This window comes from Aethalodelphis obliquidens, unplaced genomic scaffold, assembly GCF_003676395.1.
Source record: "Aethalodelphis obliquidens isolate GAN/ISIS:26980383/991018 unplaced genomic scaffold, ASM367639v1 scaffold3, whole genome shotgun sequence".
NCBI classification, from domain to species: Eukaryota; Metazoa; Chordata; class Mammalia; order Artiodactyla; family Delphinidae; genus Aethalodelphis; species Aethalodelphis obliquidens.
This window is the reverse complement of record NW_020837947.1, coordinates 26,539,037-26,563,467: the sequence shown is the minus strand read 5'-3', so window position 1 is coordinate 26,563,467 and position 24,431 is coordinate 26,539,037. Positions and strand designations below refer to the sequence as shown.

Genomic DNA, 24,431 nt, shown 5'->3' with positions numbered 1-24,431 from the left:
TTGCCCAAATCAAGAGTCTGAAAGTAAGGATTTTCTTTGCAGAAATTACTGAGTCTTGGCACCATCTAAAGTGACTCTTGCCAAATGGAGGGAGTATGAGGAAAAGAAATGTAAATATATTTAAAGTTGCTAGAAGGATGAAATTTATTTTGTTCAAAAAAATACATTGTAAATGTGTTTAATTCTGTGCCCTGAAATACCCACTACCGTGAGAGTAGGAATGGGGTCAGAGAATTTGCTGATTGAATGTTCTGAGGCGAAGCCTTATAGACTTTCTCTCTCTCTTCCTTTCCCCTTTCCAGGCTTCCAGAACAGATTCTTGGACTGGGCAAGAAGATCAAAGCAAAGAACAAGGGGTAGATTACAAATCTGAGTTCTATCGTTTCTTCTGGGTATGAAGTCCCTTCTCTCTCTGAATTTCCTCATCTGCAAAATGGAGGCCATGCCACCTCCTCACAGAATTCAGAAAGGGGGACATCTGTCCATTTTGCTTTATATTAGACCAAAGATAATTCATTATCTTTTTTTTTTTTTTTTTTTGGCCGCACCATGCCACTTGCAGGGTCTTAGTTCCCTGACCAGAGATTGAACCCAGGGCCAAAGCAGTGCAAGCACTGAGTCCTAACCACTGACCGCCAGGGAATTCCCAATAACAAGAACTTAACATTTCATGAGAATCAGCAGAATAATGGAGTGGTAAAAACTTGGAGTGGAGAGCAGGATTGGAGTTCCAGATGTCCTCCCCATAACTGTTGGGCAGTCAATCTCTCTGAGCCTCTGTTTCCTCTTGGCTACTGTCACCTGTTTGGAAATCACTTTGTCTCCACCCTCCCAGGATTTTGCTCCAGCGGCAGCTCAGTAGCTGCATTGCCTAATTTCTCGGGGAAAGCTTTCTCCCCACCCTGCTTCTGAGTTAGTGAGTCACTTCCTTTTTCTGAATTGAAATCTTAGTTATTTATGTGCTGTGTAGGGGAACAGACCACAGGGAGTAAACAGATTAGGAAAGAGGGAACTCACAGTCCAAATGGGAAATGATTAAAGTTTAAGTAAGAATCACTGAGAGGCTGGGCTAAAGAAACGTTAAAAAAAGGAATCTTGTCGGGATTATAGTGGTTGTAGACCAACCAGGAGAGAAGTAATGACGTGAAAAGAAAAACAAGTAACAAATTGAGAGTTAAAAAAAAATCTTCAGCAGCATTAAGCAGGAGCCTGAGCGAGTCATATAAATACGAGGTAAGAAATGGGCCAGATCAAATTCTCTATAACATTTTTCAGGGCATCAAACGATATCAACATTAATGTTGGTGAGAACACAGACTAAATTTCTCTCTCACATTATGCTCAAATGCAGTAATTATTTCTTTAATTACATAAGGTCTTTATCATCATTGCAAAAACATACCAGTAAAAGTTTCAGTACATGGATTTATGCCAGCAAGCCTCTTTGATGTCCCGAAATCAGAGATCTTGAGAACACCACTATAGGTATTAATCAACACATTGTCACCCTAGAGAAGAGAGAATTTTAATCAAAAATGTTATCTTTCTTCCAATATTGTTTGTTGTTGGTTTGAAAGTCTAGTAAGTAAAGGTATCCTTACAGCAAAAAGGACACTGATTGTGTACTCTTCCTTAATAGTTAATCTCAGTAGTGAATTCTCGACACCACTTTCGTTTACACATTATCAGTTCACAATCTGCTACTCAGGTCACAAGGTCAAACGAGGTTTACAGATAGTAGGGGCTATTTGTGTGTGATATGGGTATGATAACTTACAATATTTTTAACTTCTCAATCACTTTCCTTTCTTTTCTATGTTGTTTTACTTTTTTCCTGGAATATTTAGGGGCAGCACAAATAAATGGGTATTTGGGTTGGTTTTAGGGTAGTAATATTAACTTACTTTCAATAGTCCAGACTTTGTCATAAATTTACTAGTTCCGAATCTTCCCTTTTTAAGGAGAATTTCATAAATTATCTAATTTTAGTTCAACACATGAGTATATGATACTTGTGAGAAGTGGGGATTTTATTTTTTCCTTCTAACTATTCATCCATTAATTGAACAAATATTTACTGAGTAGTAAGTATACAAAGATTAACCAGCCTGTAAGTCTCTCGGGAGCAAGGACCATATCCTGTTTAACTTTGTTCTGCTGAGCCACCAGTCCCACAGGGCACCTGAAACAGGGCCAGGCATATAGTGCAAACTGAATCTTTTTTGGTTGAACATGGTTAAGGGGTTTATTCCTTGAGTAGAAGAGATAAGACATGAATATCAATAACTGACTCAGGGCAGAGTGATATATTTCTGCTGTTTCTAGGATTTACTTATCATTCCAAATTACTACGCATAAGACAATATGACTTTTGCAAATAAAACAATTACTCATCAGGGAATTTAGGAGAATGAATCCTAGCTCATCCTACCTTTATATCCCGGTGAACTATCTGATTGTCATGGAGGTATTTCAATCCTTCCAGTATTTGCTTGGTATAAAAGCCAATTGTTTGCTCGTTGTCTTTCAGTGGGCCCCATTTGGAACGAAGGAGAGCTGAAAGACTTCCTGTAAGTAGGGAGAGACAGTGGATAAAATCTTATCCAAATGAATTCTTTAAAGCACGTTAATAATGTACCATGAATTTAAACTAACATTTATTGGTTATTAACAGTGGCCCAGGTACTATACTAGATACAGTACTTGGGCTCAAATATAAATAGGAAAGTGTCCCTGCTCTGAAGATGGTCATTATCAAACACAGTCAAAGACCACTCAGCTTGCTAACCTTAATCCAAGTCACGATGATTGATACAAAAACAGTTCTGATACTTATTTATTGTCCCCTGATAAACTGTAAGGTAATGTCATATGTCAAATTTTTCTGTACATTTAGACAAATTAAGACCTGTAAACTAGTAAATCCCATTCAATTTTACTCCTCTTCAAGGCCCTAGAAACATATTTTTTTAAAGTAAGTTGTTTTCTGAGGTTTTCCTATACTTTATTTATTTATTTTTATTGAGATATAGTTGATGTACCATATTATATAAGTTTCAGGTGTACAACATAGTGATTCATATTTTTTAAAGGTTATATTCCATTTATAGTTATAAAATATTGGCTATAATCCCTGTGTTGTACAATATATCCTTGTAGCTTATTTATATATAGAAGAAACTTACACTTTTTAAAGAAAGAAAACCATCTCTTACCCCCTGGGACCTGCTCCATGAAGATTTTAATGAAACCATTCTCACTGAAAGAGCCCAGATACTGAACAATATTTTTGTGCTTCAGATGCTTATGCAGTGCTATTTCTTCATGTAGGGGCTGGGAGTATCTGAAAGACATGCAAATGCCAGTGAGCTAATTATGTAGCCAGACTTTTGTGTAAAAATTTAAGCAATACAAATGGAAAATTCCCATATATGAAATCAAATATGACCATCTAAGCCCTTTATTTCTCATCACATAAATTCTGTGAAGTTGGAGCCCTGGTAGGGTCTAAGGGGAAATGTGTCAGGTACTGTTCTAGGTCTTCTGTATATATTAACTCATTTCTCACAACAAGCCCATGAGAAGGTACTACTAAGACGTCCATGTTACAGATAAGGAAATTGATTCACAGAGAGGATAACTAACCTGCCCAAGATCTCGAGGCTAGTAAGTGAAAGAGCTAAGATTTGAACCCAGGAAAACTGAAATCATCCACACAGCTCACTGTCCACATTAACATGACCTTCTATTCCACTGGCTTCATAAGTTTATTATTCCAGGAGATTCTTGCTCAGGAAGATAAAAATTGCAAATAATTTTAATATTCATTCCAGAACTTACTGAAAGGCCCAGCAACTCTTCAGTAGAAAACATAAAACCATTATATGCCAAGCCTCCTTGATTCTATTCTATCCAATTCTATTCTACCATAATTTTTTTACCCAATCCTAACCGAGCCTCCATACTGAAAGACCAGTTTTAGACCAGACCTCAAAATCATGTACTTGGTATATACTGCTTTATCAAATTATAAGATGAAAGTGTTTTGTATTTCTAGAACAGACAGAACAACACTTTTTTTTTTAAAATTTTTGTTGGAGTATAGTTGCCTTACAATATTGTGTTAGTGTCTACTGTACAGCAAAGTGAATCAGCTATACATATACATATATCCCCTCTTTTTTGTATTTCCTTCCCATTTAGGTCACCACGGAGCACAGAGTAGAGTTCCCTATGCTATACAGTAGGTTCTCACTTGTTACCTATTTTATTTATAATATCAATAGTGTATATATGTCAATCCCAATCTCCCAATTCATCCCCCCCTTCCCCTTTGGTACCCATACATTTTTTTTGAATTTTATTTATTTTTTATACAGCAAGTTCTTATTAGTTATCTATTTTATACATATTAGTGTATACATGTCAATCCCAATCTCCCAACTCATCCCACCCCCTTCCCCCCACCCTCCACTTTCCCCACTTGGTGTCCATGTTTGTTCTCTACATCTGTGTCTCTATTTCTGCTTTGTAAATAAGATCATCATACAGAGTGAAGTCAGAAAGAGAAAAACAAATATCATATATTAATGCATATATGTGGAATCAGAACAACACTTTTGATGATTATCTGAAGTACTATGAAGTTTGTAGGCTCTTAACAATCCTGAATATTAACATACCATCATATATTATATTACTATAATTATTGTATAACTAACTGTGGTAGGATGTCAGCAACGATAAACATAAACAGAGACTCAAAGCTATTCCCTAATTTTTTTCTCTCGTACAATGGAGGCTACAGGTATGAAAGGCATTAACCACTAAAACATAAAATACAAGTGTACTGCCTCATAATTTGCTTCAGTTCTACATGTAAGAAATGCTCAGATCTTATAATGGCAAATCCATATAAGGAGAATGGATTTTTTTTGGAATGCCAGTAAGAAATACTAGAATCAGTTAGTATTGAATAATGTATTAGTAGGTTACAAAAAACCCAAATTCATTTAATTAATTAATTTTAAAATATATTTTACAAATTTATTTACTTATTTATTTATTGGCCATGCTGCCAAGCTTGTGGGATCTTAGTTCCCTGACCAGGGATTGAACCCAGGATCTGGCAGTGAAAGCGCTGAGTCCTAACCACTGGACTGCCAGGGAATTCCTACAAATACATTTAATTTAAACAAACTTTTATATTCTGTGAAATATTACTCAGAAAGCTGCCAACAACAACAAAAAATTGACTTGTATATTAGATCTTTTACTAATTTTAGTTTTCTTTAGAATTGCTCTAGGAACTAAAGGCTGGTATTAAACTAACCCCCTTAACAAGGTATCAGTTAGGGACAACACCATTTTGAATATTGCTTGAATGAGTTAACACAAGAAATACCAGTGTTACCAAGAAGATCCTTAGGTAATGACTCTCAACTATGAAGACATTTACAAGTTACTTTTTCCATGGAGTTTAAAACAATTTATTAACACTAATTACTAAGATTGCTCTTGATATGCATGAAATAAAACAGTGGCAATATTGGGCCAATTCTATAGATTTGGTAGATCAAGATGCCTAAATTATCTGAAGCAAGAGGCTAACTCAGTTTATGATAATTAAAGGGCTCCCACCCCTGACACTCTATTAAATATCAATCATAAATGTTTAAATATAAGATCCTGGAGAAGCAAATGTATTACACACGCTCCTCCTTACGTAACCAAAGGATAGCTCAAAGTTACAATAATAGTCAGGATTCATCCTGGCTAAGAAAAAGAACTTTTCTCCAATATGGAAATGATTAGTAACACCTAGCAATCCTCACTAAATGTAAGTGAAAGTTTAAGTATCAAGCACTGAACTAGCATGAAATTATAATTTGCTCAGGTCAATAAGCAATGTTCGTCTACAGGAAATACAAAAAAATCCCGTTTCTTCTCAATTAGCTGTGACAATAGAAAGAAGAAATGGTACAGATAGAGATACACACATTTAGTTTTGAAAAATTATTAAGTCATACATGTCTCCAGAGCACCTCTGCTGAGTCAAATTCCCACTACAACCATCCAAAGCAGTGGTTCCCAACCTCGGCTGGACATTTGTATCTCCCGGAAGGATTTTTAAAAATATCAATGCCCACGACCCACCCCAGAATTCTGAGGGGTAGGGCCTGAGTATCAGTAAAGTTCCCCAAATGGCTCTAGTATACAGCTGGGTGGAAATACCTGATCTAAGTTAATAGTTGAGGGGTGTGTAGAATGTTAGCGGAAGCCAACCTGAGACGAACAACTAGCTGAGACAGACTATGAGAGTGTCCGTAAAATGCACCAGCTCGCTCTTACGACGACTGTGATGCTCTAACGAAGCGTTTTTAGAATGTGAGGGAAACACAGAAGAAGCTGTTTTTGTTGCTATGATCCTTCACCCCAGATGGCAGTGGTTACTATATGCAGGATTACGCATTATTCATACCCATTCTACCATCTTAGCAATTATCCTTTGTAACTGCTACCAAAAGCAACCTGAAAAAACCTCTCCAGGTCACAAAGGTAGAAATACCTTTGTGTGCTATATCTCACGATAACATGATAGACTTCACTGCAATCTTCTTTTAGAGGTAACAAAAAGATGTCCCACACTAGTTGTTCAAGAGAAGGGCTTGTCACACAAGTATTTTCAAACAACCCATATTATACCAAACGGATCTTTATTGGTGTTGGTGTACTCTGTGTGTGCACAGTGGCAGCTGAATAAACTTAAGCTACAAAGATAGTTTTAAAAGTGGTTTCCTTCCAAGTACCTATTTAAATTTATCTGGTGGTGGGAAAGGAGGTGATGTTGCTGCAGATTAGTGAGCTTGCTGCAGCAATTTGATAGTGACAACACTTTAAAATCTTGTATTGCTTAAAAATCCACTCTATGTATATAATACTTACGAACCTATAGGAATATTTAACAAAAATTTTAATATGACAAATTTATGTATATTCCCTTAGGTATTTAATGAATAGTTTCTATCACCATCCCGTAAGAACTCATATATATGTCTCATGAACTAACCAAGGGGAAACTGCAAAAATACCACAGAAAACATAAAATTGAATTTACTGTCTGCCTATCTAATATCTGTTCTTCCCTCTTTTTATGATTTTGTTTGGAGAAACAACTGGCCAACTTAATAGCTATGGAGTTTCTAGCCTCCTTTGTAGTTATGGGTGTCCACTTTTGGCCAATGAAACAGAAGCGAAAGTATGCTGGACATTTCTGAGAAACTTTGTTTTCCTTTTTCCTCTTCCTGCCTGGAATGCAGATATGGAGGCTGAAGGCACAGTGGCCCCTTGTCACAGTCATGCACCAAGGATGGAGACTAAGGATGGAGAAGCAGAAAGAGAGCTGAGGCCTGGGACACTGGATGCATGGGAAAGAAAGGTGTTTTTTTTCAGCTTGGGGTAATCAGAGAAGGCGTCTCTGAGGGCCTGAGAATTGAACTGGGACCTAACTGATGAAAATGAGGCAATCCTGCCAAAATCTGGGGACTGAGCCTTGGTGGGCCTGATGGACAGAGAGAGGACAGCGTGGCTGCAATAGAGAAGGTGAGGCCCCAGAGGGAGGCAGATGTCTATGCTAAGGGTTCTGGAAGGGTGGAGTAGGAGTGGAGGAAAGAGTGAAGTGATCTTGGAGAGCCAGCAGTGAGCGGGCTTGAAGAGATCTTAGTTGTCTACACAGAAGTCGAACCTGGGTAGCCTGGATGAAAACCAGGAATCCTAGCTGCTAGTCCACCAGGGGCTAGAGGCTAGAAGCAAAGTTCCCCCAGTTCTTGTCCCCGTTTGAAAGCAAGAATGTTTCAAGGAGGCAAAAACTGTAAAACAGGCACAAAGTTTATTATTAGAGACACAGCACAACAAGTGGGAGAGCACACTAAGAACCATTTGTTTATTTAAGACAGAAGCAAGGCAGAAATACACACCCAGAGAGAAAGGGTACAGGCGTCCTCTCTAAAGAGGAGGAGTGCAGTAAAGAGGTGATTTAAATCACTCATATAGGACAGTCCTTCCAGGTCTTTGTTTACCTTTGGCCAATTACCTTGTTTCTTTTTTCACACCTGACCTGTTCCCCAACATGCGTGCACAATTTTTTGCTAAGATGGATTCCACTGCAGAGGCCTGTGGGTGCATGTCCACACTTATTATGGGGTGGTGCCCCCTCCCTTTTTGACCCCCAAGGAGGCTTCCTTCCTGTGCATGTGCAGACTGGGAAGTTTTCCCTGACCTTAGGAGTGGTCATCTTATCTCTTTACCTCAGCAGAGTTCAGCTCCGGCCACTAATTTTGTCCTTCGAGTGTCTAGGGAAAACAAGGCTTCAATTTTACTCCACTTGACAAACACCAGCTGTCCAGCCCAGGGGCCCATCTATCTCCTACCTCAAATGCAGAGACTAGTTATGAATCAGTTGCAGTAAGGAGTCTGCGTGGGAAACCCGAAGGCTTAGACTGGTGATGGGAAAGAGTGGAAAAATTCAGAAAGCATTAGAGGTTGAGACAACAGTAGAACTTATGATGGAGTAACATAAACTGAGACAGAGAGGAATCCAAATGAATTCTAGTAGCCTCAACACCTGGATGGGTGGGGTGAGATTAACTGAGATAGGGAATCCTGCAGGTCAAGTACATTTGAGGGTAAAAACTCCATGGTTCAGCTTGGGCCATGTTAACCTTGAGGTGCCTTTTAGATTTACAAGTGGAGAGGTTGGGTAAACATAGGAGTGGCCTTTCTGAAGAAAGCCAATCATGTGACTGTACCACGGTAGCCAAATACCGTGAACTTGAGGGACAGCCAAAATAAATCCATGATGTAGCCCAGCATTGAAGTTTGGCCGAATAAGAAATGTTGCAACAAGAGACTCAATCCAATTCTCTCTCTTTCAGAGTCTGAATCCACAACATGTAGAAAATGTAAATAATTGATTGTAGGAGCAGCTACCTTACAAAGAGAAGCCGTAAGAAAAGCTATGAGGCAGCAGAAATCATGAGATTGAGAGAAGAGAGAATTGTTGTTTGGAGAAACAAATGGTAGGACAGAGCACTGGAGCACGGAGCAACAGATAACCCTGCCACCACAGCTGTCCTGCTCCCCGCACAACTTTCTTGTTCCTAAAAACCATTCCATCTTCCTCAAGGCCCCATTATGTGTGGTTCAAACCATTTCCTCAAATATTTCTTCTCCTTCTCTTTTCTTTCTGGTATTCCCTTTAGGTATGTCACACCTTTTATAGTCAACTCACAGTTTTTGGATGTTCTGTTCAATTTTTTCAGTCTTTTTTTCTCTTTGCTTATCAGTTTCGAATGTTTCTATCAACATATCCTCAAACTCATTTCTGTTACAGTGTTTTTCACCTCTAGCATTTCTTTTCCATTCTTTCTTAGCATTTCCATCTCTCCATTTACACTGACATCTGTTCTTGAATGTTTTCTACTTTTTCCAGTAGAGCCCTTAGCGTATTAATCACAGTTGTTTTAAATTTGCCAGTCTGATAATTCCAACATCCCTGTCATATCTGAGTCTGGTTCTCATGCCTGCTCTGTGTCTTCAAACTGTATTTGCTGCCTTTCAGTATGCTTTGTAAAAAAACCCAAAACAAACAAACAAAAAAAGCTGTGGAAATCTGGACATGATGTATCAGGTAAAAAGAACTCTGCTAAATAGACCTTTAGTGGTATGGTGTTGAGGTGTGGGGTGAGGGGAAGCATTGTTCTGTGGTTTTGTGAATTAGTCTCTTGTCTTTTAGAGAGCCTGCACTGCTGAGCTGTGAACTTCACAAATGTTTCTCAGTCCCCGCTTCGGTGGAATAGGATGGGTAGAGGGGCCTGGGGTTGGGCATGTCTCTTCCCCTATGTTAGTTAGGCTCTGATGACACAGAGTTTAGGCTCTGGTAGAATAATTTCTCTTGAGGGCAGGCCTTGTTAAGAACAGGTGTATTTCCAAATGGTTATTTCCCCTCTACCTCCGCAGGAAGCCTGGGGAAGGGGACTTTCTCTGACATTCTTTGTGAGGATCTGATAGGGCTTCTGCCCTACAACTGTGTCTCCAATGTGGGGGGCGGTGGTTTGCCCTGTGACGTCGCTTTTCCAACGGCTTGGAAAAAGTAAGAGTTGTTGATTTCTCAGTTTGTTCAGCTCTCCACTTGCTGTTTAGGATGGAGTGCTGACTTCCAACGTCATTACATGTCTGACTGGAAATTGGAACCCCTGGTTCAAACCATTTCTGCCGGTGCTTATTCCCCATCTATCTAGATAATAAACCAACCATGATCCAACAAAACCTGAGCCCAACACACACAGGACTCTTCTCTTTTCTTCTCTTTGAAGGTCCTGTCCTTGTTACCTCGGAGATGCCATCCTTCCCCACTAAAGTGTTGTGCTTGAATCACTGAATGATGCAGCAGCTAAACCTCAGAGGGAGCTAACTAAAGCCACGGAGTTTTCAGACAGAGTTTCATTAATTAGAATATTACCAAAATATTTTTTTAAATGCTATTAACAACCAAAATACCTTAGAAAACAGCTTTCATTAGTCACAATTACTGTACCTGCTATCTCTCTCTGGGATTTCCTTAATGGCGATTCTGACTTGGTTGCTCATATCTCGACCTGCATAAACTATCCCATAAGTGCCTTTTCCTAAAACGACTCTGTCACCATTTTCGTCATATTCATAGTCATACTGCAAAAGGAAAAAGGGGGAGAGAAGATTGAAAATTAGTTGCAGTCCACATTTTAAACATCAACTTTTTCCAAGAGCATTTTTTCTTATTTTATCAAATGGCTTTAACAAGGGAAAGAATAAGACGAAGTTCAAAGCAGCAGCTTCAAGAACCAAAATACAGACTCAACATAGAGCATAGTGTGTTCATATTTTCACAACTGTTATGAATAGAGGGGGGACTGTATTTAAATCTGTAAAGGTGCTTCTCCAAAAGCCCACTTGGAGTTTTTCTACCCACTGAATCCTGGTCTTCATTGATTCTGGAGATGAGTCTATCTCATCAATGTCTATCAGCATCAATGTCTATCAATGTAGCAATGTAGCTACATCACAATGTAGCATCACATGTCTATCAATAGCTATCACATCTCATTAACCTTTCTTTCGTTTTTCAGCTTTTGGTACTATGAAAGTATTTCACATTCTGCCAGGGGAATAAAACCACTGAAAGGCTTTGCGTAAGAGGAAAATTTTGAGGTCCTACTGGTTGACAATAATAAAGTAAGGATTATTTGTACTTCAGCCCCGATTCCCAATTCCCCAAGATTAAAAAACATTTTAAAAATAAAAATGAAGGAAAAATTTCATTTTTGATGTAAAAAGGAAATATTTACAGCCCTAAACCCCAAAGTGTCAAGCGTGTCAGTTGAATATGGAAAATGGATCAAATGAAAGGGGTATAGTGACATTTGGTAGGGAGAGACCTTCTCAGACCTGGAGGTGTCACCCAGAAAGGCACATCTTTTGTTGTGAACTTAAACTACAGGATTCAGGGTCATCAAATGATCAAGCCAAGTGTCTGTAGAAACCCAATGTAAAACTACAAACCAGCAGGAGAGACCATAAGCACAAGCTCCTTCTTTTGTCTACATTTTGCTAGAGTATAAAACTGGCAGCACATAGCTAGGTTCAACTCACCGAAGGGTTTGAGTTAGCCATTAAAAAAACCCTGATTTCTAACATTCATAAACCTGCAAAGTTAACTTTAAAACAAAAAAATCATCCAAAAGAGGATAATGATCTGACAGTCACTAACAACATAGCCTTAAAATATACAGAGCTGACAAAATTACAGAGAAAAATAGACAAATATAAATCACAATAGGTTTTAATAGAACTCTTTTAGTAACCAATATATCTAGCAGACAAATTCAAAATAGAGACCCTAATGGCACAAATAACAAGTTTGGTATAACAAATACAGAGAGAACCCTGTATCCAGATATAAATTCCTTTTGTGCATATATGAAAGACATAAAATAATTAGTCACATATTAAGCCACAAAGAAAATTTAGACAAATTTCAAAGAATAGCTATCATAAAAACCATGATCTTTGACTATAAGATATTAAAAATAAGATAGCCAAAAACTATGTTTGAAAACTGACTATTACAGTTTAAAATTATCAAGGGATTAAAAAGTAAATGATCATGGGAATTACAAAATAGTTGAAAAGAATGACAAGGAGATGAAAAATTTCATGGCTTTAAAGAATTGCATTAGATATAGACATTATGGAGAACAGTACAGAGCTTCCATAAAAACCTAAAAATAGAACTACCATACAACCCAGCAATCCCACTACTGGGCATATATGCTGAGAAAACCATAATTCAAAGAGAGTCATGTACCACAATGTTCATTGCAGCCCTATTTACAGTAGCCAGGACATGGAAGCAACCTAAGTGTTCATCGACAGATGAATGGATAAAGAAGATGTGGCACATATATACAATGGAATATTACTCAGCCATAAAAAGAAACGAAACTGAGTTATTTGTAGTGAGGTGGGTGGACCTAGAGACTGTCAAACAGAGTGAAGTAAGTCAGAAAGAGAAAAACAAAAACAAAAACATATATATGGAATCTAAAAAAAAAATGGTAATGAAGAACCTAGGGGCAGGACAGGAATAAAGACGTAGACATAGGGAATGCACTTGAGGACACGGGGAGGGGGAAGGGTAAGCTGGGACAAAGTGAGAGAGTGGCATGGACATATATACACTACCAAATCTAAAATAGACAGCTAGTGGGAAGCAGCTGCATAGCACAGGGAGATCAGCTTGGTGCTTTGTGTCCACGTAGAGGGGTGGGATAGGGAGGGTGGGAGGGAGACGCAAGAGGGAGGAGATATGGGGATATATGTATATGTATAGCTGATTCACTTTGTTATAAAGCAGAAACTAACACACCATTGTAAAGCAATTATACTCTAATAAAGATGTTAAAAAAAAAAAGAATTGCATTAGAAAAGAAAGAAAAATTTTAAATGATCAAGTTAAGTGGTCAGTCAAGAAAATACAAAAAAGAAGAATATATTACTATCCAAAGACAGTAGAATAAGTTTCTGGTTTTGGCAATACAGTAGGCTAGGTATGTGAAAATGTTGGGCTTCCCTGGTGGCGCAGTGGTTAAGAATCCACCTGCCAATGCAGGGGACACGGGTTCGATCCCTGGTCCGGGAAGATCCCACATGCTGTGGAGCAACTAAGTCTGTGCGCCACAAGTACTGAGCCTGTGCTCTAGAGCCCACAAGCCACAACTACAGAGCCCGTATGCCACAACTACTGAAGCCCGTGCACCTAGAGCCTGTGCTCCACACCATAACGAAGAGTAGCCCCCACTCACCGCAACTAGAGAAAGCCTGTGTGCAGCAATGAAGACCCAATGCAGTCAATAAATAAATAAATAAGTAAAATTTAAAAAAACATTATCACTTAAAAAAAAAAAAGAAAATGTTCCTGTCCAAAATACCTAGATAAAATAAAATACTTTTATTGCCTAGCCAGGCTTATAAAAACATAAAGAAGACTTCAAGGAGCTAGAGATTAAGAGGAAAAGGAACACTAAAGGGATAATCACAAGAAATGATGTCCCTGCAGCCCAAGCGGTGGGGATGAGGGCAGGGCTTTCAGACTTATTAATCTAGGGCAGAGGTTGGCAAACACTTTCTGTAAATGGCCAGATATTGAACATTTTCTGATTTGTGAGCCAAACGATCTCTGTGGCATTGACTCAACTCTGCCACTGTAAATAGCCTATTCAAATGGGCATGGTTTTGTTCCAATAAGACTTTATTTACCAAGGGAAGTGGTGGGCTGGATTTGGTCTTTGGGCTCCAATTCACCAATTCCTTATCTGAGACTTTGGTCTTAATGGTCATTGGGGACAGGAAATGAAGCCTTGTGCCTATGCAAGGTGAAGAGCTGGAACACATAAAACCAGGGTCCTTGAGGACTATAACATGGTGAGATGGTAGATTAGAAAGAAGTCAGCCCACTGCACTGAGAAACAAAAAGAAAGCTTATCTGTCTTAGACTAAGCTCTGAGTTGACAAAAACAAGTCTCCTCTGAATACTTCCAACCATTGGCCGATCCTCATGCTGTCTGAAGTTCACATTTACACTTATAATTAATACCCGTAATTGGTCTTGAGCCTGGGAAATCCCTGGAGTGACAACAGAAACACAGCAAAACATTTAAAAGGAAGACTCGCTTAATACAGGCTATGCAGGATTCTCACTGATAATGCACCACTGAAATTGAGCCCACAATCCAAAATTTTAAAATATATAATGAAACAATTCACCATCAGTGAGTGTTGGCTGGTTTGACAAATATCAATCCCTAAAATTTCACAAAATAAAAGAAATTGAAACTCTAAAATAAGTACATTTAACATAAAGATATAAAATAAGAAATCCGCAACATGAGAAAAGGATAAGACACTCTAAAAAAGGCCAGACAGATTTGAGACAGACTCAAACCTAACCTCCAGAAGTTGAGCCCTAAGTAGGAGAAATAAAAATAAATTCACACTCAGATATGATATAGGGAAACTACAAAATATGAAAGGCAAAGAGAAGATCATAAAAGAAAGCAGAGATAACAAGGACAAATTACCTACAAAGTAGGTAAGCAGATTACTCGGTAAACTCTCTGGGGTATACACTCTCAAATTGAGAGACCACCGTCACAGAGGATGAGGAATATGGGGGCATACTGTTACCAGCTTGTTTATTTGTTTCCAATAGGTTTCCAGGCCTTGACAGAAGGCAATCAGGCTGTATGCTTTTGGGGAAAGCTATGCCCACATGCTAGGACCGGGTGAGCACTGGTCTCCCTGTTGTAGACCCTTCTTCGGCAGAGGAAAGAGGCCAAGCTTTGGAAGACAGGTGTCTACTTGCCCGGTGGCAACACTGTACCCAATGTACAATAGAGAATACTCCTTGCTACCTAATATATGGTTGAAGGCTGTCTTAGACCAGAGGAGAAAACTAGATATGTTTACAGGATGAGAGAATAGGAAACAGGGATCATTTAGCAATTTCCCCACACTAAGATAAAACTCCAGCAAAGAGGCAGTAAACATAGTCCAAAAATTCCACTTGAAGGAGTCCAAGTCTCTACACCCAAATCCTGTGGCCCGGACTTCTGCCATGCTGTACCATGCATGCCGGAACTCTACCAGCCAGGACCCAGGCTGGCAGGAGGCAGGACAGGGACCATCACCAAAGTAGCTCATCTTCGCCAGTGTGTCTATCAAAGGGACAGAAACCTGTACACTGAACCTAGTACTACCACCACCTTACATTATTATAATGCACTATAATTAAAAGAAAAAAAAAACAGCTTTCAATAACCTACCTCATTTGATGGTCATAATAAGCCTTTGTCATAGTAGGGAAGGTCTATGATTAGCTCCAATTTACAAATGATCAAAAGTATCTTCCACTGAAAGTATGTCAGAGCAGTGGTTTAAACCAGCTCATCAGGTTCCAGGTTTTCTGTTCCTTCTACTGCCAATGGTGAAGGAAAATCCTTTTACAGCATGAGAGCTGCATCTTAGTTCTTAGTTCTGGTTCCAAACACCAGTACTGTAAAGATGTTCCAGCACATTGTCAATATCCAATGAACACCCATTCACTTATTCAAGCATACAGTAGACATCTCTTGGCCATCTTAGACTCCATTCTTCCCTTTCCCTTACTCCCCACATCAAACTGATTGCCAAATGCCACCAGGTTAATCGTCACTGCTCTTGCCTCATTTCAGGCCTTCCTTGCTTCTGTACTAATTCTACAGACTCTTAATTGGCCTCCCTGTCTTCTCCTCTCTTGTTGCCCTGTTCCCTAATTCATTCTCCATTAAGTGGACAGTGAACTTTCCAAAGTTCAAAGTTCCAAAGTGAGCTTTCCATGTTCATACCACTGCCTCTGCTTTATCCGTTCCTCATGACTTTCTGGATCAAATCCAAACTCCTTAGCCTGGCATCAATGCCCTTCAGGACCTTATTTCTGCCTCTGTGCCTAACCTTCTATCTCATCAGTGTCCCCCCAGAATTCCCAGGGAGGTTCCACAGATCTTTGTGCCTTTACACATACGCGTTTTCTACCTAGGTAATTCTGCCTTCAAAACAAGGAAGCTTTCTTGAACTGTCCACCTGACCCTCAAAAGCTGGGTTAGATTCTGGTCTGATATGCTTCCAAGGCCTTCTGCCCTCACTCGCTCACACCTTTTTCACTCTTCTCTTACCCAAATCTGCATTCCAGTCTGTACTCTGAGCTCTTTGAGAACAGGACTTTAATTTCTCTGTCCCTAGTCTTAGCCATATCTGGCTTGTAGTAGAGGCTCAGTGATTATTGGCTTAATTAATCAATCAGGCTATAAAAAAATTGATGAGACCCTTTTTAAAAACCAGGTGCCAAAACAAAACATTTAGTGTTGCTATCCATTTATTTTTGATTGAAAGGAGCTTTGCCACAGGGATACTTACTTAACATAGAGAAGAATATATAAGCCTTGATGAAACTGCTCAAGTTTTAGTTTCCCTAAGGAATGTAAAGCATCAACAGACTATTCCTTTTTAAAAAAACAATATTATGTATAGAAGTTGACTCCTGTTAAATGACGTGGTCATGGCAAAAATCAAAAGGGCTTTCAGTAAAACTGAAAACCGTTCCAATGGGTAGCTGCCGCTTGGTTTCTCCATCTTTTTTAACCCCTTTTTCCTATTCTTACAATATAGAGATATAAATTGAAAAAGCAGGCTTGAGAACTGCCCTGATCTACAAGAAGAGAGAATTATCTATGTGATGGCCAGAAAAAGTAGACCAGAGCATTGGCCAAAAGGCAAGGGAAGGCAGGGTCTGTCAAATGACAAGTAGGTAGAAAAAGGAAGGTGGGGACAAGGCAAATTCAGTATTTAAAAAAATAAAAATAAAATTACACTGCTTATATAGCTCGCCTTCTATTTCTACGACAAAGGGCTAGCAACTCAGGCTGTTGCTGAGGGAGACCACTGCATTCTGAGGCAGTGATGAGGACGCTTCTAGAATCAGCCCTCTCTTGTTGCCTGCCCACAACTGCCTAAACTGGCACTGGGAGGAGAATGAGCGTAGGAAGACAGTCCTGACAAGGCCAAACAACGAAGTGATGACTCACTTAGTCCTTGCACCGTCCAGGGATCCACAGTAGAACAGCCACCTTCTAAAAAGCCATGTACTTCCCCCGGCACCTAATTACCTTAGCTGAGTAGTCACCTCAAAAAGCCAAACGATAGCTTTGCTAATTTTCAGTCTATATCGCCTTAGTAATATGTAAATGCTGAAAACATTAATAACTACATTAATTCATTTCATAATTCATGAAAACATTAATGCTACTAATAGCATTAATAGAATAGGAAAAACGCTGCAGGTACAAATATCTAATCTCATAGCTCTCTCCTCCCTCAGATCTTTACTCAGACCTTCCCTTCTCAAGGAGCCTTCCCTGGCTTCCTTGTCTAAAATTATACACCCTGTTTCACTGTAACTTCCTAAATCCTTCCCTGCTTAATTTTTCTCCTTTATACTGATCATTATCAAATATAGCATGTATTTCACTTATTTATTATCAGTCTCCCACTATACTGCAAGCTCAGTGAAGACAGGGATTTTCTGTATTTTGTTCTCTGCTCGATCCCCAGCACCTAGAGAGTGCCTTCCACAGATGTCCAATAAACACTTGTTGAGTGAACTGATAGAATCCACTTGGACCCACTAATGTGGTACCAAGATTATTTTAAGCTGAAAACATCTGAATAAATTGCAGCTGCAGAAAAAGCCTGATCTAAACTTTTTTGCTGACTTAAGCAAAGTCTCTCAAAAATACAGCTGCCATGATCCCCTCTCCAGGAGGTTTAGGACCACTTATACCTGGATAAGAAATGACTAAACCAAACCTTTTCAAAACTTTCAGTACCTTCCACTTGTTTCTCATTAGTTTCCCACCATGTTGCTTTCCCTTGAAGTCCTATTAAGAACTTTCCTTATTAAGATAAATAAACTCTTAACTCTAGTTGTTCAGGAATCACTTCTTTGCGTGTTCCCTCGTACAGAAATAAATTTTGTCTTTTCTTCTGTAATCTGTCTTTCGTCAGTTAATTTGTAGGCTCCCAATTAGTGAACCTGAGGTGGTAGAGGAAAAAGGTTTTTTTCTCACAACAGAATAAATGAATGAGTAACAAACTGATATTCTTATCATACAACACCAGAAGTGATAGCTTTTCTCAGGCAGTGCAGTAACTGTGGATGTTCAACTTGAGATCTGTACAAAAACAGAAACAGGATGCCAAAGAAAAACAAACCAGTGTGCTACTGGATGACTCTGAATCGATTTAAATGAATTCTAAACCATCATTCACTGTTAATGTCTGTGAGACAAATCAACAGAAGAAGAAACGGTAAGGTATTTCATCATCCAGCAGATGTTTGAGTGAAAGGAAAACATTCCTTTTATCTTGCTTGTCCCTAACCCATCCCACAAGGGGGCAACTTCCTCTCTATGCACCCCGGAAACTACATATAAACAGGTTCACAGGGCCAGCTGCTATGATTACCTGAGGCTTGTGTCAATCATATGCCCATTTTGATAAAACAGTGAGGTAAATATTACAAATGCATTAAAGAAAAAGGACGAGGAGGGGAAAAGAGAGGGAGAATATATGTATGTTTGGGACAGGCGTGAGGAGGAAGACAACATATTCTGTATTGAACACCAAAGTACCTCAGTAATTTATGGCTTTTTCAAGGAACTAAAAGAGAGAGAGTGAGAGAGAGAGAGAGAGAGAGAGAGAGAGAGAGATGAAGAGAATGGGTTGAGTGGCTTGATTATGGTATTCAGCTTGATTATGGACTTAACATTGATTAAACAATCTTCAAGCTCATTTCCCAGCATTTACTCTGCCCCCCTGCAATCCACATCCCCCTCCTCCCAGTTTGAGATATGGTTTAAACAGCTCTGGTTTTGTCACTCCCCAGCTTCAAACCCTTCTAAGCCTTCTGAATGAACTTCTGCTTGGATGCCTGACACCATGCAAGACTGTGGTGAAAAGGGAAAGAGAGCCACAGTCCAGCCTTGGGATGTAAACAGTCTGGTGCAGGCTACTGAATTACAAGGCAATGAGAAGAGCTAGGGCAGAGGAGTGGGCAAGAGTGCTGTAAGAGCAGAGGGAAGTGAGAAGGGGTGTTGAAAATGATTCAAAAGTAAAATGATTCAAAAGTCAAAATGACCCTTGAGCTGGATCTTAAAATATTAGGAAGCAGTCACCAAGTAGGACAAAGCAGAAAAAGCATGTGGAGTTGGGCACCTGCACGTCAAGCCCAGAGGCAGGAACAGCCTGGCTGTCTGAATAATGGAAGGGAGTTCGGCATTGCTGGACCGCAGAGTGCAAAGGAAAGCTAAGTTACAGCCAGGGAGGTAAGAATGCCCTATGGTGCGGAAATCTTCTACAAAGAGTAGCATCAAAGCTTTTTCATTTTAATTTTTAAATTTTTTTAATACCATTTGCAGCGACATGGATGGACCTAGAGATCATCACACTGAGTGAAGTAAGTCAGAGAGAGAAAGACAAACATCCTGTAATATCGCTTATATGTGGAATCTAAAAAAATCGTACAAATGAACTTATTTACAAAACAGAAATAGAGTCACAGATGTAGAAAACAAACGTATGGTTACCAGGGGGGAACGGGGCGGTGGGGGGAGGAGGGATAAATTGGGAGATTGGGATTGACATATACACACTAGTATATATAGAATAGATAACTAATAAGGGTCTATTGAATAGCATGGGGAACTCTATTCAGTACTCTGTAATGATCCATATGGGAATAGAATCTAAAAAAGAGTGGCTATATGTGTATGTATAACTGACTCACTTTACTGTACAGCAGAAACTAATACAACATTGTAAATTAACTGTACTCCAATTTAAAAAATTAAGAAAAAAACAAAACAAAACTTTTTAATTAGGGGAGTCACTGGATTAAATCTGCCTGAGAGATCTCTCCAGTGATGGCAGGGACAGTGTATTGATGGCAGGAGAGATATCAGGCCACATGAGAGATTCTGAGGACCTGAGATGGGGGACTGATGGAATGGGGTGAGGGACTGGAGAAAATGCTGGGGGTGAGGCTGGAGCAGAAGTTGCTCTGAGGTGTCTGGCTTGGGTAACAGTGTAGATGCCCTTGTTCTTAGTGAAGCTATGAAAGGCTGGGAGAACAAAAACAGGGACCACAGCTGATAAGTGTTAGAACTCTTACAGTTAACTGTAATTCATTGTTCAGTGATTTCAATATAAATTTATTAATACATTAAACTATTTAAGATATGGGTTCATAACCCTTCCATTTCAAAAGACAGCCTTGAATCAAAAAACATGGCCTTGAATCAAAAGAAGTTGTTTCTCTTTCTGTTTAAAAACAGAAAAGTCCACTGAAAGTGGTATTGAGCTATATTTAAAAGACCTGGTACAGTTTATACTAACCTTGAAAATTATAAAAAATGTGAGCTAGGAAAGGACATTTAAGATCTTCTTGTTCAACTCTCATGTAAGGAATGATATCATCTTAACCCAGCAGGAGTAAGGATTTTGTCCAAAGTTATAAAACTGGCTACTGGCAAAGTTAGAGCCAGAATCCAAGACCACTGACCCCAGCACAAGGATCTTACCAGAGCAGAGTCCAATATGATCAGTTGGAGGAGGGGTCTGACCATGACCCGAAGGAGGCTGAATCCCTCCCACAACTATAATGCTTCAAAGAAACCTTGGTTTTTTAAATCAAAAAGAAAAGTAAATCTTAACTTGGGCTTAGAATAAGAAGTTTTTCAAACACCAGGAAATCTAAGGATTAGCTTCAAATTTGTGGTTTATGGAACCACATTAATAGTTAATGTTTGCCAAATGCTGATGCCACCCCAAGTGAAGTTAAAAACTTTTTAAAAGCATCTGATCTTTCCAACATTTTAATTTTGTTTTGGGCCAAGATACCCAAAGGCTTCAGGAATAATTGGCACATGTATTGAAACAATTTTAATTCTATCTCAAATGAAGGTAAAGACCAGAAAATAATTATTCTGCATATAAATCTCCAAAGGAATCCTTCTTGTTTATACTATGAAGAATGGGAAGAGGAGGAATTATTTTTGCTACGTCATTGATGGGCTGAAGTTTGAGTTCAGTTTGTGGTAATGAAATTAAGGAATTCATTTTAATCAAATATTTAGAATACTGAAAAAATAATGTTAGTCGAGAATGTTGAAAATAGCTAAGAAATGTGATCAAGGGTATAATGGAGTTATCATAAGTTATGTAAAAATATAAGTTAAGGTTATTTAATAACTCATATTGTATAGGTGTTCTGGCTACAAAGGGACATTCCGTGAGAGGGAGAGCCAAGATGGATTTCATCATCTTCACAGCCCAGCACATCACCATATCCATTCATTAATGTTATGCTAACAGAACACCCAAGACTACAACATCAGCAATGTCACTAGTGGCAAAATGGCAAACTAAGCCAAAATATTACTTCAATACTTAAAACAGGTACTCTTGAATTCACTGTATAGACTATACAGTCCACTGGGAATACTGCAGAAGTCATTCTATGTCATAGACTTTAAATTATTCTGATAGAATGCAAAAGACAGAAGTACACGAGTGTTTTTCTAACATTAAAAGGATAATGGGACTTCCCTGGTGGCGCAGTGGTTAAGTCTCTGTGCTCCCAGTGCAGGGGGCCCGGGTTCGATCCCTGGTCAGGGAACTAGATCCCACATGCATGCCGTAACTGACAGTTCATATGCCACAACTAAGGAGCCCGCAAGCCTCAACTAAGACCTGACACAACCAAATAAAAATAAATAAATAATTTTTTTTTTTTTTTTTTTTTGAAGGAATAGTATACCTGTGCTTTCTTGAGAAGTATGAGTTAGGAGCACTTTGATGAATCGGAGAGCACTATGGTATGAGATGGTTTTTGTAAGGTCAGTAGACCTACTAAAACTCTCTGGATATTCCTAGGAAGAAATCTGAGCACTTTCCTCCATCTTTGGCTGGTGAGTGTTCTCAGCGTTTGCAGGAGAACTGTCTGATCAAGAAGGGTGTCTTACAAAATCCACCCCATTTAGTACCACTGCACACAGATCAGGAGACCTTGACCCTGGATCTTCTTGACAGCTCTCTGAAAAGTGATCTACCTACCCCTTTTACATTATAAGAGACTGAGTCAGGAAAATCAGCTGGCCAGATTCACCACAAATTCTAAGGCAATTAAAGTCATGTTATGCAATGCACAGGGTTAAATGAGTTTCTAAAGCAGAGTCTCTCAACTGTTGATTCAATCAATTATGAAGACCAAGCTTGTCTAACATGGCAACCATAGCCTGTCTGCGCTATGTGTATTTTTGGTAAGATGGATTTAGTTTTTCAAAGAAGGGTATGAAATAAAGGATAGCTATCACTGTTATTGCTTTTGTAAACCCAGCAATTTATGATATTGTAAAGTAACTTTACGGATTTTCAAATCTATCCACTTGCTAATTTATTACTAATGGAACTGTTTCATTTTCATTTTCTTTGTTAACTTTTACCCTGGCAGTTGCTATGTATCAAGTGATTCTAAATTTAACCCAAATAAAAACAGAGATAATGAGGTGCAGTCAAAAGAGCACTGATGTAGAAATCAAGAGATCTAGTCCCTACCCACAATCACTTAAATAAGAAAATATAACAGTGCAAAATATAAAGCATAACAAATAAGAAGTATTGTCTATAGTACTTCTGCAGACAGCAAGCTAGTGCGTGGGGAAGATTTCTTTTTTCCAAATTAGGTCTATCATCTTTTTATAACTTAAATGAAAGAGGCTTAGGCTTAGCCAGGAATATCAAAAGCTACACAACTGCTAGAGAAGTACAGAACTTAACTACAGGCAGAATTAACAATTGGTTATTATATTTAAATTTCCCTCGACTGTTACCCTACTACTTCAATGCTTACCTAAAACTTCTAGCCTACGAGATGACATTATCCAAGTGATCTAATACACTAGGTATACCAGTCAGGTTGGTGTTCTAGTTTCTTCAATTTCAGTTTAACATTAGAAACGTAATTTTCATATTGCTTGGATTCAGAATTCGGTCCCAAGTCATACACTGGGAGAGGCTTGGAGGAAACAGAGGCCCACTACCATGCCTGGAGAAGTGTCAACCTTCAGACACTGAAGATGCTCTAGTGCGAGAGTCAGCTCTCTTGAAAGTCCCCAGCACTGTCCTCACTGTGGTGGAAGCCTGTGCTATACACAGCAGAAAGACATGATGGAGAAAATGGACACAGTCGAAAAATAGGTGTCTGCAGTGTACTGTATCTAGGAGGCACAAGGAAAAGCACTGCGGTCAGAGCAACAGCACTGGAGTGATTGTTATCACCTCCTCTCTCTTTTTTTTTTGGTAGGGGGGACGTGGGCCTCTCACCGCTGTGGCCTCTCCCACCGCGGAGCACAGGCTCCGGACGCACAGGCCCAGCCGCTCCGCGGCATGTGGGATCTTCCTGGACTGGGGCACAAACCCGCGTCCCCTGCATTGGCAGGCGGACTCTCAACCACTGCGCCACCAGGGAAGCCCTCATCTCCTCTCTTTATTCTGTTAATCTTCCATTGTTTCAGGTTCTCTGCTTAAGCATACAAATGAGGACCACGAATGCTTCTAACATTCAGAATTTTCACTGAATTTTGCTTGTCTGAATTGCAACATAACTCAGAGGAGAATAAAAAATGTGTAAGGGCACTGTGACTCTTGCATTGAGGGTTATCAACACCCTCAAAGGTAAAGCATAGTTACTCACATCAGAGTAAGATACAAAAAACTCAGTATTCCTAACTAAGAGTTCTCCAATGTTTGCTTTTTAGCCCTTTTTAACCAAAGGAATTCTAGAAGCTGCTTTTAAACATTAAGGGAAAGTTTACAGACTCTGGCTGAGCTCTCTACCCTTCGTCACTACTCACGAAGCGCGCGCGCGCACACACACACACACACACACACACACACACACACACACACAGTAAAGCTTTAAATAGTTCATTCTAAAAAATTAGCCACAGAGAAATTTAGTAAAATGAACTCAGAAACCAAAGTCATTACCTCCAGGGAGTCACCTTCACAATCTCCTTCCTCTGTACTTCTCCCCTTCTCTTCAGTAATGGTGTTCACCATTTCAAAAAACCTGCAATGAAAATTGGTATGTGGTCACTCGTAATACATAAGATATTACATATAAGCAAGCACGTTTCAAAGTGACTTCAGAGCAAAACAAATGGGACCTAGAAGAGTCAGGC

At 39.2% G+C, this 24,431-nt stretch overlaps 1 protein-coding gene across 4 annotated transcripts in view; it reads right to left on the bottom strand.

Moving 5' to 3' along the window:
• The window catches only part of MAP3K5 (mitogen-activated protein kinase kinase kinase 5), a 212,996-nt gene that overhangs the window by 39,546 nt on the left and 149,019 nt on the right, over positions 1-24,431 (bottom strand). For all 4 annotated transcript variants that reach the window (XM_027085523.1, XM_027085499.1, XM_027085508.1 and 1 more), the window contains exons 14-18: positions 24,238-24,319; positions 10,595-10,728; positions 3,216-3,343; positions 2,432-2,568; positions 1,403-1,508 (exon numbers count right to left, since the gene is read on the bottom strand). In XM_027085523.1, the coding sequence (XP_026941324.1) occupies positions 1,403-1,508; positions 2,432-2,568; positions 3,216-3,343; positions 10,595-10,728; positions 24,238-24,319 (587 nt within the window). The remainder of the gene's footprint in view (positions 1-1,402; positions 1,509-2,431; positions 2,569-3,215; positions 3,344-10,594; positions 10,729-24,237; positions 24,320-24,431) is intronic.